General features: G+C 47.3%; 1 protein-coding gene across 3 annotated transcripts in view; it reads left to right on the plus strand.

Annotated features, from left to right (window-relative positions):
- The window catches only part of LOC135385474 (uncharacterized), a 531,071-nt gene that overhangs the window by 483,543 nt on the left and 30,638 nt on the right, over positions 1-16,890 (plus strand). For 2 of the 3 annotated variants that reach the window (XM_064614805.1, XM_064614807.1), the window contains exons 15-16: positions 397-568; positions 15,100-15,209. In XM_064614805.1, coding sequence (XP_064470875.1) covers positions 397-568; positions 15,100-15,209 — 282 coding nt within the window. The remainder of the gene's footprint in view (positions 1-396; positions 569-15,099; positions 15,210-16,890) is intronic. The other variant, XM_064614806.1, reaches the window with a different exon arrangement.

Raw genomic sequence — 16,890 nt, forward strand, 5'->3', positions numbered from 1 at the left:
TTCTTCGATCTGGTTGAGAAGAGTAGAGAGTTTCCTACTTAGTACCGTAGCATTACCTTAGAATTATTCTATCATCGACGGTATACCGTTCCTTCTTTTATAACTGTCAGTAGCTTCATAGCGGAACTATAGCGGTATGGTCACTCTTCAACTGCACGGTGCTACATGGTATGACTCTGTCCTGTAAGAGAAATATCGTGCTGAGGACTGGCATTGTTACGATGCCCCATACGCCCCATCCCTTCCGCCGTAGCAAGGCACACGTTGTTTCATGGTGTCGAGGGCTCCAGGGTAAATCGGTGGATTTAGGACAGTCGGTCATAGCATATGCAAAGCTACCTTGGATTTAACTAATCAGTTGATTGTCTCCTGACGGGTGTATTGTCTCTAATGCAGGTGCCTGATATGCACGAAGCTCCCCGCAACAAGAGTGCTCCGTCCAGCCCCATGGTATTGCGCGCCTTCTCGCGCTTGGGCCACTGGACTGGCTGGACGTCTCGCAGCAGCAGTAAGGACCCTTATTTTCCTGATATCGGGGGCCTCAAGCGCTGGCAGAGTGAGTGCAATTGTAAGTGCCCCACGGCCTCGGCTTACGTATCACCTCACGAGCACTTACTCGCTCACTTCGCCCTCCTTCACCATCCGCACCTTGCAGCACAACGCACTACACCATGCTTCTCCCTTAAAAATACCCACAGCTGCACTCTAAGAAAAAAAGGTAGAATTTTCTGCCAATTTGGATAGAACGACAGTATTTGTACGGGCCGCGTTGAACCGGCGAGTGCGTTCTCCTCCCTGGGTATAAGCGGGAGCCTCCCTTCCCCCACTCCTCTCTCCACCTATCAAGCAAGGCCGCAGTTGGCATGGGAGAGTACAACGCCGGCCTCGTTAGTTTATTTCTTTTGAGCGAAAAAAAAAAGCGAGGTAGGCCTCGGTGCTCAGTCGGTAACGTGTTACCTTGCTGTGTTCATGGTCGAAGATTCAAACCCAACCGAGGATGGCAGCAGTGTGGGGAAGTAAACATTGCTTCCAGCCCCGTATGTCGGAGATTACGAGAACGTCAAAAGAACGCAAAGTAGTCGAAATTATCCTCACGTGCAGCACGTGCAGACAAACCCCACGTGTAACATAACAGCACGCTGCCTACTCGCTGCTAGGTAGCCCTAGCGGCTGAAGATGCAGTCCCATGGCTGAATGGATTCGCACTTGGACGCCGACAGTGAGGTTTCCTCAAACAGTGTATATAATTATGTTCTAATAACAGTTGAAGTGTTTTGCGTCCAGCTGTTGTACTACCAAGTCTACTCATACCAGTACAAACGTTTGTACACTTGCAGTTCTACTCATTTGAGTACAATTCTGGTTGCAACGCAGTTCTACCCACTCGGGTAGTATATTCTACTTTTTTCCCTTAGAGTGTATGCAGCAGGGTGCACAATTTGTGCGTGGCGACACGCACTTGGAGGCCACGTTATTGGGGGCAGGCAATTTTTCTTTGCAAGCCGATATCAAGCGGTGACTCGGTACGGTATACGGTGATACGGTATCTGATAACATTGGGCAGGAAACACGAGTGCACCGTATAACGCGTACGAATCTCCGCAAGGGTGAATTGAACGTCGTCGACGGTCGACCGAGGTTGAGAGAAGGTAAGCATTCTACTTGTGTACGAAATACTCTGAGGTGACATCGGTTCGAACCCTCGCGCAGCCGTGTTGACGCTGTTTTTCCCGAGATTCCAGCATACGGTTTCAGATATGCCTGTTGACAGGGTTTCTCACGAAATTCGAGCGCGACACACCGAACAACGTGCTCCACAAAGGCAAGGATGTTACTCGGTATGCGACAGGAATCGTCTCCCCGCTACTCTTAGAAGGTGATTGACCCATTGGTTAAATAGCAAAGCCGAATGGCACATTTTGGCGCGCTGTAAATTTCCCGACTTTTCCGGCAGGCTATTCAGACGGATGTCGGCGTCGTTCCCCATGAAGTCGGCCCTTGAAGCATAGTAAACCCCCGTCTCCCACTGCTTCCTGCTGTCCTGATCTACTTTTCGGCCCTAATTGTAGTCTCTCTGCTGTCACCAATCGCAGCTGGTTTTAACTATGTGGAGTCGTAGGTCTCGTAGGTCTCTAATAGTTATAGTCCGAGAAAATATGCCTCGACAGAAACACAAAAAGTCAGCCTGAACAGCAGACATCACAAAACCGCAGGAGAAGAAAAATCGATGCACTTATTGCAATTTTGTTGCCGTACTCCACCACAGTGTTGTCTTAGCCGTGTGACTCGCACACCTTTGACAAAGTGTGCTGACTTTCATGGCCCATCGACCCCCAAGGAGGTTAGCTCGAACTGTCACTTTGCCAGCGTGGTTTCGCGAAGAAATCCCACTGAGTTCTGAGATTGCGTATAGATTTCGGATGGAGTACTCCCGAAGCACATGACGTCCAGGTGGCGCTTCCGAGGTATTACAGCCGCATTGCATGCGCAGCTGTTCCTTGTGATGTGTTCAATGGCTTCAGCTTGCCGAAGGTAACGAGTTTTAGTATATTGAAGTTCACCAATCAAAGGTTCCGAAAACGCTACAAGTCTACCGCTCTAGTGTTTTGATGTAGCTGACATCACATTCCTGTGTGCGGATTTGACAGCTTCATTTGCCGTATCGTTTTCGTTGTGTTCCTCTATTTTCTAAAACTGTGTTATCCACGGAACCTATGTTTTGTGATTCCAACTTGAAAAATCCAACAAGTGTGCAGCGTGCGTAGCGTTGTTTATAGGCATGCTTCTGTTGAAGCTGTTAATGAAAAATAACAAACGTGTGATTGTGCTCACCCTGATGCCTGTGCATAGTGTTTGAGCTTGTTGGTTAATTATTATATATCCGTCACTGCCTTGTTTCGATAGTAAGGCTAGGTTGCGGTTCAGGTACAGTCCGCAGTTCCTGCATGGGGGAGGATCTGCTGCAGTGAATTGAAGTGTGAAAGAAAAGAACAACAGCAAATTTCTGTACCGCATGACTTTTGTTGGCCACGTGATCTTCTGATACAAAACCGTGCTGTCAAACCCTTTCATTCTGCGTTCTCAATTTCTTGCGAATCGCGCACGGGACACAAGTTCGCGACCACTAGATTTCGTGAATTCTGCATGCCCAAATTTGCTTGATTAGCATACTTCATGGTGAGCCCGGTTTTCCTGCCCCGTTTGTGCTGGGAAGCAGTTAAAATGCTTCCTATAGTCGTGTTCAACATAAGAAGGAAAGGAAACCTAGTCCGTCAGCCCTCAGAATATTACTGCGCCGCGGATAGGATGTCTGGGCACAGAGACGTCACTCTCCTTCCTCCGTCACATAATGTAATCGATCACGCCCACTCTGCTTCTGTATTGGCTGTCAAAACTGGGCCACGGAGGAGAAGTAAGGAGACCGATCTCGCCCGGCGCCGCTCGGAGAAACTATAGTTTCTAATTCCTCGAACCTTTTGTGGCCGCGAAGTAGCGCTCGCGTGCCGTGGGAGGCCAGACTCCGCAGCCTCTCGCCTTGGTAATGCACTTTTCAAATTCAACTCGTGCGGTATATACGCACACAGGAAAATAATTTGATAAGTAGACGCGATGTTTGCATGCCCAGCAAGGTTCGCTTTTCTTGTTTTTTTTTTCTTTTCTACTTCACGTTTTCGTTCAAAACTGACGCTCCTTCAGCACATCCTGAGCAGAGCGGGTGAGCCTCCATACAGAGGATTACCTTTACAAAGAAACAGTGCGCCGTGCAGAGAAACAGTGTGACGAAGACACAAAATGCAGGCTGGCTGGATCTCTCGAGATTTTTGTGTTGTCTGTATGCGTTCCTACGTGGTAGGAGGGCGTGTGTCAAGCGTAGGCGAGGTAGTAAGTCCGGCAAAGGTTAGGATTATGGACGGCTCGATTGTATTTCGCCACAAAAAAAGCCCACGAAGACTGCAGCAACTGTTACCTTGTATTCAGCGGTGCACAGAGCTCCAGAGAAAGCAAAATTAAATGATTATGCAATATGAGTATGAATGAGAAAGTATGTACAACAGGGATTATTTCTCACAATATTTTGGAGCTGGCGTCCATCATGACCCAAAGCCAACGCCACGGCGAACGTTAAAATAATATTGCACCAACTACAAATAGTTGAATGGACGGTTACGCAAACGTGACGTGAGGTGTGTGTGAATCAATGTTTAATGGCTCTTATAATGCAATGGTTGAAATGGTTCATCAATCCTTTCTTGAAATACGTCCTTTCTTGAAAAGTATGGCGTGATTAGCGACAGTCAACATGGTTTTAGAGCGCGCAGATCCACTGCAACAGCCACTTTAGCAGTAAGCCAGTTGATCAACACTGCTCTCAATGACAGAAAACTTGTGCTGGGGCTGTTTCTAGATTTAAGAAAAGCCTTTGATACTGTCAATCACGCTATACTGTTGGATAAATTAAACTCGTACGGATTTAGGGGACACTTAAATAGCTTCTTCCGTAGCTACCTGTCAGGACGTAAACAGCTGGTAACTATCGATGGGACATCATCTGCGCATTTGGACATAAATGTCGGTGTACCGCAGGGCTCTGTGCTGGGGCCGATACTGTTCGCCCTATATGTAAATGATCTCCCAAACAGCTTAAAAGTCTTTACTTCTTACCTTTATGCAGACGACACATGCTTATTTATATCGAGTCAAACACTTAAGGATATCTCAGACACCATGCAAGGAGATTTGCGTGCACTAGAAAGATGGTTGCTTCGTAATCAGCTAACCTTAAATACAAATAAAACCACATTTCTTATATTTCACTCTTTTAAAAGTCCGATAGACACCAGCAGCTTTCAAATGAAGTTGTGTGATAGTCCCATAACACAGTCCAATCAGGTTCGGTACCTGGGCATAATACTTGATAACACACTATGTTGGAAGCCACATATAGAGTCACTTAGAAGAAAACTGGCATATGGCTGTCATTTACTCATCAAGTGTAGGCACATATTTCCACTGCACGTAATGAAACTGCTGTACTTCTCCTTTATACAGAGTCATCTCACCTACTCTTTGGAAACATGGGGTAGTACATACCATACATATTTAAGGGTACTAATAACGTTACAGAAACGTGCCGTTAGGATTATAACAGGTACCAATAACCTTTCCCCGTCCAAGGTACTTTTCAATACCCTGCAGTTTCTTACCTTGGAGCAGTTAGTGGTTCAGCGATGGGCTCAAATAATGAAAACGTAATCAGAAATAACATTCCAATTGACGTCTCCAGCCTGCAGCAACCGCGCAGACCAACTAGGATGCAGACAGATAAAAAGCTTATCATTTCAAGTGCAAATAATGTCTATGGTACCAGGACTCTTCAGCATTTGGGAGTGCGCATTTGGAACCAGTTGCCGATAGAAGTAAGAAACACCCAGCTGTTCTCAAAATCATTACAAGACTTCATTCTGTCGGAGGATCGAGTACATATATGGTAAATCCGTAATATGCCGATTACAACCAATAGTCGCTCTATTTTACAGTGAATGTACTTTGTGGTTATATGCTGCACTTTGTGGTTATGTGCTGTACTTTACAGTGATTTTTCTAGACATTTCCTTTTTTTTTCTTTTTTGCTGTCACTGTTGCCAACGTCATTGATGAACATCTTTAGTGGACCCATCACTAGCTTCTGCTAAGGGACCACTCAGTTTTTGTGACCTTTTAACTTGAAGAAATGACCCAATAAAATCAAAATCAAATCAAATCAAAAATCATCATCATACGATGTCTGTCAGTCAGTCCGGTCGTGCCTTCGTAACTGACGCTGTAAAATGACCACCCGCGTCCAGATTTCGAACGACAGATCCCGCGCAAATTGAGATAGGCGCGTGAAATTTTAAAACATGATAGAGGAATACATTTTCCTATCGTTTGACTTCAAGATCCCGTTTGTGGACCGATTGACGGCCAACAATTTGTCTAGTTACATAGCACGTCGTGCCGTTCACAATAAGCGTAGGACATCAATGGCCGTCGACGAGGCCAGAGCCAGATGTATATCTGTCACAGAAACCCGGTGAGCCCCGGCTTAGATTGCCGCAGAACCCGACTGTGGCTTGTTTGGCGATCTCACCAAGTGGTCCTTCACCTCCGACTAAATTCGTGGAGGGATGAGATTTAATCCATTGGCAATCTCCACGCAGCTCCACAGTCGCAAGTACCACCGATTCAGACAAACTCAGAAGAAATGGGCGGACTGCCCTAGGTCGGTCGACCTATGCGCATGGGCAACACACAAAGAAACAACCAAGTCCAAGTGCTGGTAACAATAACAGACACACACACACACACACACATATACATTGGATGGTGATGGGGTAGGCGATTCGCCGCCGCTGAGGCGGTACACTGCCCTATTTCGCGTTGGGAGAGGATTAAGGGATGCTGATGGGGGCTTTCAAAGAGCCGTCGCCAGACCGGTGGAGCACAAGTAACAGAGTTATATTCAACAGTACGTAAAATATGAACATTACAGGACAACTGCATTATAGATTACAGCCTTCAAATTGATTTCTAGCATAAGTCCGAATGGGGGTGGTGAGAATTAACAGTTCCAATTACCAGGAATAACAAAATCAAATTCTTATCTGTTACACTGAAGGCTTCTGTGACGTTGTCTTCAATCTTGCGGCGGTGTTCCAGGTCGACGATCTCAGGTACTTCACTTCACTTCACATAGGCACAAATGTCGATCGGGGTAAGACACTTTTGGGACTTACAACTTTGTAGAATATTTCCGGGAGCTGGTTCGAGCACGTCCGTCTCTGGTTACATCTTTCTACCGACCCCTCTGAGCCGCGAATATCCCTGGTTTTATTGGGCAGCCGAATCTTTGTTCTCAAACCACTTCCCTTTTGTTGTCTTGAGGTGATTCTTCGGTGGACACTTAGCTCCAAGGACGGCTCAGTCTGAGTGCATCAGTTGCAGGTGCTTAAAAAGTGAGATTACTTCCGCATTTCCCTCATATCCAGAAGTTCGGCTAGTTGAACTAGGAGTTGATTTGCTGCACGTGCTTTGCCGTGTCGAATGCCGTCGCCACTTAGTCATTTAAGGTGGGGGATAGCTTTATTGAAATAAAAAAGGAATGCACTCTAGCAGCTGTCTTCACTTTGCTCCCATTCGTCATGCCACCCGGCAAAGTTCGTAAGATCACAGGTGCACTCTGTGCCGTGTCCGATTGGGATCACCACCCTCTTCGCCACCTCGAAGGGGTTAAACTGAAGGATTAGCGCAGGCGAAAGTCGGGAGTTCGAGGACGTTAGACAAAAGGCTCCATTTTGCCCGTTGGGTGTCGTACAAGGTCGGAGGCCGCATAACCGAAAACAAAATGTATGATTCAGTCACAATATCCAAACTGTGTACCAAGTTTCATCAATCTACAGCAAGCAGCGTGCGAGAAACGGCAGTCGTATTGCCAACTGTAGGATGGGACAAGCGGAAGCTTGCCCACATCACGTTTCAAAAATAGTACTGCTCTCGCCCTAAAAACGAAGAGCCGGGGCAACTGGGAATTTTCGTTGAGAACGCCTGGAGGCCTAGAGTACGCGCGTTTTCTCCGGCCGACCATGATATTGCTCGGTTGCATTTTACTTCTATGTTCATCGATATACCTCGGGTGGGTCTACCCTGATTTGCCCTTAACAGCTGACGATATACAGCAATAGTTCATTGCAAAACACACGAAGTGCATGTTTGTTATTCAAACTCACTCTGTACGGTCATCTTTACGGAGTATTTGGCTTGCATGCAAAGCATTGTCAAAGCTTGTACCTTCGTGAGCTTGTACCTCGAGCCCCCGAGGTAACGCCAGCGCCGCTTCGCGGTGGCGAAAGGTTCGAGCAATTAGGGGCGTCACATTTTGGCGAAGTTCGTTCTCCTTACTGCTCCTCCGTGAACTGGTCGCATGACACTACGCGAGCCCTCCCCCATGGCGGCGGTGCAGTATCTCTACTGGCGCGCTATTGTGTTTCCTTATCTCCAAAGGCGTATGTAGATGACGGACTAGATTTCTTTTCCTTCTTAAGTTGAACACGAGTATCGTAAGCTGTACCATGAACTGTGGATATAAAACTTGCGACTGTACACCTTTTCTCATTAACGCCGCCATATTGAAAGCGCAGCGCCGCCTAGCCGGAGAGCACGTTGCAAACTGTTTGCCGCCCAAACCAGAGAGAAGCAAAGCAAACGGGCCGTGCGCTTTTTCCCTGGTATCGCTTTCCTCCTTGCGGGCTTGTGCTGGCTGCAAGAGCGCTGGGTGTGAGGCTAGCTGGAACACGGTGTAGTATAAAGGCCTGTTTACATTGCGATGGCCGAAGGCGCACAATCGAGCTGTGTCGCGTGGCGCACTGGGGAGGGAGGACATGTTTATTGTGAATAATTATGATGGGAACACTTAGCCATTCATGAGTCGGCTTGCTATTCCCTTAAAAAGAATGGAAACATCCTTTTACGTAACCATAATCGTCACTGTTTCCTCACTGTTCGCTGTTGGTGGAGCTATGATATCTTGCCGGGTCTGCTACGCCACACTGCTTACCTTTCTTGTGCATCTGTTCGACTACGTCCTGAACCAGCGCAACTGAGCGAAGTGCATTTCCTTGAGCAGGTGCGTCACCATAGCAACGTGTGTGCATGGTGAGGGATTGTGGTATAGCGTGCCGCGACTAGTTGTGTTCAAGAGTAGGTCGCGAAGTCTGCTAAAAAGGGTAAGGTACTGGGCTCTGCTTGGTCTGACACTACATTCAAATCGACAAAAACCCCAGTGCGAGGAATTTTTTGATCGATCGATTTTAATGTAACGCGAAGTGTGCCCACAGCTGCACACAGCGCGTTGGCCCACGCCACACGTTCTGTTGCGTCCGAGTCTGAACTCTCAACGAGTAGCGTATTGCAGTAAATGTTGTTGTGCTCACTCACTCGTCGGCATTACGCAAAACAACAAACGGTGTCGTACTACATCACCAGTGCCCCAGTGACGCATGTCTTTCAGTGGCAACTGCCTCGGAGGAGCAGGTCCTCATAACTGCGACCAACCTTTCCACGTGCTTTAAATTTACATATCCCCTACCCTTAAAACTTCGAATAGAATCAAGCTTGATGATGTATCGCACTGGCAGGCATCAAGTCATACTTGGACGCTCTGTGTAGAGACTTGCAAAATCTGAAAAGTACACATTACGCACTGAGCAGTTTCTTTTTCACTATGTAGTTTGAACTCTGTTTTTGGTAGCTCTATTTCTCACATTTTATGCGGTGGAATATATTTGAACACGAAACACACAGTTCCGTTCGAAATCAGTCGGACCGGAACCGCCTCAACCGTTCAAGGCATCTGTGGTAATGTATAGTATCGTTCTGATGCCGTTGAGGAGTTGGTGCGCCGGGGTCTTCTGCCGGCCTGAAGGGGATCCTACAAGTTATTACAGAGGTGTTCCTGATAACGTGGCCTATGAGTGTAACCCACGTAAAATCATTACAGAGTGCCGCAAGCCTGATGTTCCGAGGAGGACCCTGGATTATCGCGCAGTAGAGAATATTTATAGCTCGAAATGAAGCAAACCTGTGATGTGTAAAGCTTATACCACATGTACTGCACTATTCAACGGACCAATGTAAGATGCAGTTCCATAGCCAACGCAAGTTAGAACTTAATCTACTCCCAATTATTATTATTATTATTATTATTATTATTAGACAGTCTTCTCTTTTCCTTCTTTTCCTACCCTGTGACACGTGCAGCGTATCCGTACCCAAGTGTGGGGACTCACCTTACGTGTAAATCTGCTCGCAGTTATAATTTTCTCTTTCCTCTGTGAGAGGTCTTCCCGTGTCACGGGCTAACGCTGTTACCGTTGAAAGGGATAAGCTTACTCCTGGATAGAAGTCGCTTCCAGGGCGGTATCCTGAGTAGCGGGTGGCGAGGAATGTGAGCACGCAAACGGAGGTAGTGCCGAGCCGTTTCCCGTTCACGGAGAACTTCAATCGGGAGCTCACCAGCTTCAGCCAGTACTTGTCGTGTTTCAGCCATTCTTGGAACTCCGAGGCATCGACGAAGGCTTCGAGCAAACAGGGACCGAAGCGTATTTAATGAAGTTGTTGATATCCTGTGCAGAATAGGAAGGCTGTAAAGCACAGTTGCCCTCACCAATGCCGCGTGAACCGCGAGCAGGGAACGCTGATCACAGCCCCATCCTGGGCCAGAAAGATGTTGGATTGCGGGGAGCCATCGCTGCACTTTAGTTTCAAGGTGTTTAATGTGCCGAGCCCAGCGCAAGTCCGAGTCGATTACCACGCCAAGGAAGCGGTGAAAGCGTACTGGTTCTAGCTTCTTTAAACCAAGCCAAAGTGGGAAATTGGCTTCGGTGGCTTCGGTGGCGACGAAATCCAGCCATTTCGTGAGGGAACGCACGTCGTTTTTCGAGCCACCAGTCGAGGCGATGCAAAACCATTCTCTCCATCAGTTTCCCCACACAGCTTGTCAGGCTCACCGGGCGAAAGGAGGACACGCCAGACTCTCACTGGCTTCATAACTAAGGACACTATACCGCCGGAAGCCCCCTGGTCTCTACCGGTACCGCCCACTTTTGTACGCCTCCCAAACCTTCTGCAAAGAAGAGATCAGGTCCCCCCTCAAGTCCTCCGAGCCCATTTTCATGCTCTGGTAGACGAGAAGTTTTCTACGTTTGCGGCAGCATATACTGATGGCGCATCCCGAAACAACAAGTCCGCCTCAGCCTTCGTCATTCCGTCCGAAGGCGTCGTGCACGGAAGACGCCTTTCACATCCAACCTCCTCCACAGCTGCGGAACTCTATGCCATCCTTTTCTTTCTACAACACATCGCTGATTTTCCACCCCGGGAATGGGCAGTCTTTACAGACTCCAAATCTGCACTTCAAGCAATTGAAACTTCCGGCATACGAGGCCCATCCGCACCCCTAGTCACAGACGTGTTAATGGCTTACCACACTATCTACGCCGCAGGCCACAGGCTAGTTCTCCAGTGGGTTCCAGCCCATTGTGGTGTCGTGGGGAACGAGCAGGCCGACAGCGCCGCAGAAGCAGCACTCTCGTCTCGGAACCGGACCCGTATTGTTCTGCTCAGAGGAGACCGCCGTTCAATTCTGCGACGTCTAGTGACACCCCTGGCTTCCCGCCAACGGACAACCGACATTCTTCCCCCCTCTATGTTGAACAGAGTTGATCCCACGCTCGCTTTCCGCATGCCACGAAACACATCTCGTCAAGATGCTGCATTAATCCACCGCATGCGCCTCGATGTGGCCTTTACAGCTCAGTGGCGTTACCGCTTGAGACAAATTGATTCTCCCACCTGCTGCCACTGTGGTGCTCTTGAGGATCTGGAGCACATTCTTCTTCATTGCCCTCACTACGAACCTTCCCGAACCACAGTCTCCGAGTCTCTTCGTCAGCTGGACTCTCGCCCTTTCTCCCTACCGAAATTGCTTGGTCCCTGGCCCAATCCAGCCCAGCAACGCTCTGCGCTCAAAGGTCTTCTGACATTTCTGGACACCATCGGACTTCGATCGTTATTGTAAAGGGGCACGTTATTTTAGTCCCCCCATTCCACCAAGCACTGGGGTAGAGTATCGCCTGTTGCGATGAAACTCCCCACTCTCCAAGGCCGAAAATAAAGTTGTTGTTGTTGTTACTCCTGGATATGCACCACACAGTAGGTTAGTCATGTGCACAGCAGAATCCACCACATAACACAGCACTGTAGCACAGTCTTGCGGGGGTGCCGGCTGTCCGCCGCGTGGTCGGAGTCTACTGAAGTCCACTATACATACGGGTGCATTGCTTAGCCTTCGCGCTATACCAGCAGCGTTGTAATTAACATCACAGAGTTGCTGGAATAGCACTCATAGAGTGACAGAAGCTCTCTTTGAATGAGCAATGAATGGCTAATTAAAACTTAGTGGTCTCTCTGCTGATGCAAGCAGGAGTAATGCCATAGCAATCGTTGAACTTCTAAGAAAATGCAGAAATAATTTTGAATTGGGCGTAATAGTATGCATATATGGGTCAAATATGAGAGCACAACTGCAATGAGCTGTGATGTAATGCTAGAGAGGATAACACGCTGTATAGTTTGGCGTGAAGAAAAACGTTTTTGGATGCACAATGAGTACCTTAAGTAGCACATATAACCATCTGCGATGTGAAAGTGAAGGAACAGCGAACCCGCAGTTGGTCCCTCAATGATAGTCCTTCAAACCACTAGTCCGTCCAAAGTTGGAATATGTAGCCTCTGAATGGGATACTGATCACAGCACAATCTCCAGCTAAGTAAAAACAGTACAAAACAGGGTAGCGCGATTCGTATTGGGTAATCACAACCGCACCGCCGGTGTCACTGCTCTGAAACATAACCGCAATCTGACTCTGCTTTCCACTCGCCGAAGAATAACTCGTCTGTGTTTGTTTCACAAAATTTATCATCATAATAATTACCTTAGAGAATCATTAATCCAACAGCCTACATACATCTCATCTCGTGCCAATCACCTGCGGAAAGTGGGCATTCCCTCATGCTCAACAACTGGTCATTTCACGATTTATTTCTGCCTCGTACATCGCTGGAGTGGAACCGCCTTCCCGGTGCCATTTTCTCCAATTCCGAGGCCAAGTAATTTAAGAAATATTTATGAGATCATTACGCTTCATAGTCACTTTCCAATCTTCATGTTGTGCACTTGTGCTCTCATTGTTTACTCTAATCGACCTAAATGTCTCATTTTCTTTTTTATTTACCTTCACGTACCCGTGCAATTTGTTCATGTGGACATTGTAAATCCTTATGTATGCTGCTCATCTTAACATTGTATTATTAGTGTTAACCACTCCCCTGTCCTTTCCCTGCGGCCCTGAGGGCAAATAAATAAACAAATGAGTTTCAAGGTCGCACAACGCGGCAACCGTCCAGATTACGCCTCATATCCTTTTAGGCAGTCGTAGACGAGCTCCCTGCGCGGGACCCGTGGATGCCATGCGACTACCGAAGTTTTCTTTTTCTCCTTACAGCGGACAAACCTTTTCTGCGCCCACGATTACCGTGGCGCCATGTATCGTCCGAGCTGAGTTTTCGGCGCAGACCACAGGGAACGTCTGAGGAGCTAGGGCAATAATGCTATCGCATTAAAATATGTCATAGGAAGTTGAAGTTAGGCTTGCCATCCTGTATTGGTTGGTGGTTGCGTGTTATTGCTGAGCAGCCAGCCTGCCCACACCAGCTCACGTGGCTGAGTGGTTAACGTGATGACCATGTCACGTGGAGACTGGGAGGTACCCGGGTTCGAATCCCGGTGCCCTGTGGTTTTCTTCAGACGCTCTCAGATATATGTCGGCACAGTTCCCTTAGAAGTCGGCCCAGGGCGCACATTCCCCCAGAGCGTTAGTTGTGAAGTTGCCACTTCGGTGAGGCCGACAACGCAGTACCGCCACAGTACCACCTTCAGCAGTACCACCACCAGCAGCCTGCGCACATTGCCCAGGGCCGACTTCACAGCGAACTGAACCGACAATTTCCGGGATACACATTAGCACAAAAAGTACGAGTACTCCGGGCAGTCCAGGTACGCAAGAGAGCTGTCAATCTTGTGGGCCAGGTAAACCTCGTCCGCCAGCGTGTCAGTGAAGTCAGTCAATAGTGAAGCACACGGTTTCTTCTTCTTCTTGCAGTCTTATTTCGCACCGCCAAGTCAGTAGCTTACCGTCGACGGGAGGCGTTGTTCTCTCATTGCAGCAGACACTTTTTCGCCTGTCAATGAAAGTGTTCAGATCAGTCGACGTCACGTACGCAAGCACGGTGCGTGCAGAGTTCGCCACCGCTGAATGCATTCTTGTAGGCTACAGGATTATTCTAGCAATCATTACACACTTCGATCGCATCATAACAACAGAGGACGGGGATTATCCCTCCCCAGACTATGCAGGCTGATAGCCACGTATTTGAAGTGTTGTTTGATTTTATTTTACAAGCGCTATGATCCTGCAGAAAGGAAATTAAAAATCAAGCAAAATCTCATCCCACGCATACCAATGGCCTATCTTACACAAAAGCCGCCATTTTCTCGTGTGTGTATTTCATTTTCATATCATCACACACAGGTGGCGCAACGAACACAGGAGGCATATCGTATAGTTTCTGGCAGCGCCATATATGTGCCATGATGTGAACGTGAAGCAGACACAATTAAGATTGGCGGCTTTGGTTTGAGATTGGCCTTTCAATGACTGGAAATTTTGCTAGATTTATATTTGTTTTTCTATAGGACCATAACGTTTTCAGAAAATTATAGTGAAACTTCAAACAAATAGCATTCCGTCATTCGGGGCCCGATAAATTCCGTCTTCTATTTTTACGACGAGATCGAAATGCGGAATGATTGCTAGACTAAACCTGTAATTCTCTCAGGGAATACGCCCCCCCAAACGATATATTTTTCAGTTCCTCCAAGTGGAATTCACAAAAGTTCACATCACGGTGTAAAAAATAGGGGGCTGCCCTCGGGGCTCGTTTATGCCTTCCCAGGAAACTATTGGGTATGTCGATACTTCCAACAGCAAAACGAAAAGCTACCGTTACCATGAGAGGAATGGAAATAAATATACAGGGAATATATACTTCTGGCGAGAATAGCACATGAGAGATGAGCATTATGTACTGCAGAATGGAGCAGAGCAGTTGTTCAAATTTGGGCGTCCATGACGGCCGTGACGAAACCCCTTAAAGTAATCCCCACACCCACCCCGTTAAATCTGAGCCATCTGTACTTTATCTCAGTTACAATGTATATTGAATTGTTGTTGCATATTCTTTCTGATCGCGACTACTCCCAGTTCAAAGCCTCTACGCAAATGTTTTTGTGAATCGTCCCCGCGTTTCAAACAGTGAGACAATCCATCACCGGGGACGGACAAAATCTGCAGTGAACGTCAGTGCGTGATCACTTCGTTTTGCATGTCGAGGGGTCAGGGGATGAATGAGATAAATTCTTTGAGAAGAACATTGTATACGCAGGCAAAGAAAAGGAAAAGGAGAAGAACGCCGTCATGGCGGGGACCACAGTCACATTGAGTGTCTGTGCTGACGCACACAAGGTGGACAGGGCCAAGCTCTCTCAGCAGGAGGTGAGCTGCTACGTGGTAGCATCTTCCTTCATATGTATGTTTGTGAGCATCACAAGGAAGAAAGAACGAATGTTTCCGGTCGAAAACGTAACTCCTTCAAGTACGAGACTAACTATATCCGTTTAATATTATGTGAAGTGCCTCAGGACGAGAGCCGCCGATATTTCGAACAGAGAGTGTTCTTCTGGGTACCGTCCTCATCATTGGCATGGTATTTAATGGATTAGGGATAATCCATGACACGTGTCAACGTGTTGACCCCATGACACCATGTTGACACGTGTCAACAAAATACAGGGTGTCTTTTTTTTCAATACAGAATTTTCATAAAAAAACTATAAGGGCTATAGACATCCTGTTTTCACTTCTATCATCTCTGGGCCGGCGCGTACGTTCTTGACCATCTGTTGCTAAACCGTCGAATGACTAATTACCTAAAAATTGTTAATTAACTTTTTCATTATAAATGCTACGAAGTTATCCCAATGAGAACATCGGGTCACTTCAGTCACCTGATACCGTAGCCGTTTTCAGAACAAAAATCCGTTCGCTAGATCGTCCGCAAAAAATTCGTGAAGGAACACCTTTTTTTTTCTCTTTATTTTGTTCATTGCGCATCTCCAGAGACACGTCTTCCCTTCACTCCCAATGTGAGAGGGTGAAGGAGCACCAGGTCCCCCAAACTCACCTCGGAAAAGCGTGCAACGAAGAAGGCCGCCACTAGATACCCCGCTGTTGCCGTTCCGGATCACTTCAGCCCGCTAAGTTTAGCGGCAAAATGTTTTTGTTGTTTCTGCGAATGAATGTAGTCTTGATATGTCCAAATAAGACGCGTATAACAACTTTCTCTGTCGTGTTTCACTTTTTGGTCCCGTTTTTAAACGTGTTGAGCGATCGGAAGGATCTAGTGCACGGCTGCGTGCATCACATAGCGTGCCTGTCGTACCAGGCGCCGCAGGCGCTGCAGTCGTCCATTTCTCCTTCGGTGACTTGGCCTGGCTTGGATTGTGCTTGAACTGGATCTTTAGCGCGCTACAATCCACGCAAGCCAACGTCTGGTAACAATGGGGTATCTAAGGGCGGCCTCCGGCATTGCACGCATCGAGATAGGAACAAATACATGGGAAAATGGCGACCTTGGGGGACCTGAGGAGCACAGTGCCGCCTCATGCGTCGAAGTTGAGCTTTAACTTGCGGAAACAAAACAAAAGCAAATGTATCGGGTGACGCTATCGGAACTGCCCTTATCTTGGGTTGCATTTTCTGTTTTCTTTTAATTTTTTTCCAGGACGCAAGATGCGATAGTATGATCCTTCACCCTCTCACATTCGGGGTGAAGGAAAGACGCGTCTTCGAAGATGCGCAATGAACAAAATAAAGAAAAAAAATGGTGTTCGTTCACGAATTTTTTTGCGCACGCTCTATCGAACTGATTTTTGTTCTGAAAACGCCTACGGTATCAGGTGACGTAAGTGACCAGATGTTCTCATTGGGACAACTTCGTAGGTTTTATAACTAAAAAGTTAATTAACGATTTTTAGGTAATTAGTCATCCGACGGTTGAGCAACAGATGGCCAAGAACTTCCGCCGGCCCAGAGATGATAGAAGTGAAAACGGGATGTCTATAGCCCTTATAGTTTTTTTTATGAAAAATCTGCATCGAAAAAGAAACAAGACACT

The sequence above is a fragment of the Ornithodoros turicata genome, chromosome 2, assembly GCF_037126465.1.
Source record: "Ornithodoros turicata isolate Travis chromosome 2, ASM3712646v1, whole genome shotgun sequence".
Classification (NCBI taxonomy): Eukaryota; Metazoa; Arthropoda; class Arachnida; order Ixodida; family Argasidae; genus Ornithodoros; species Ornithodoros turicata.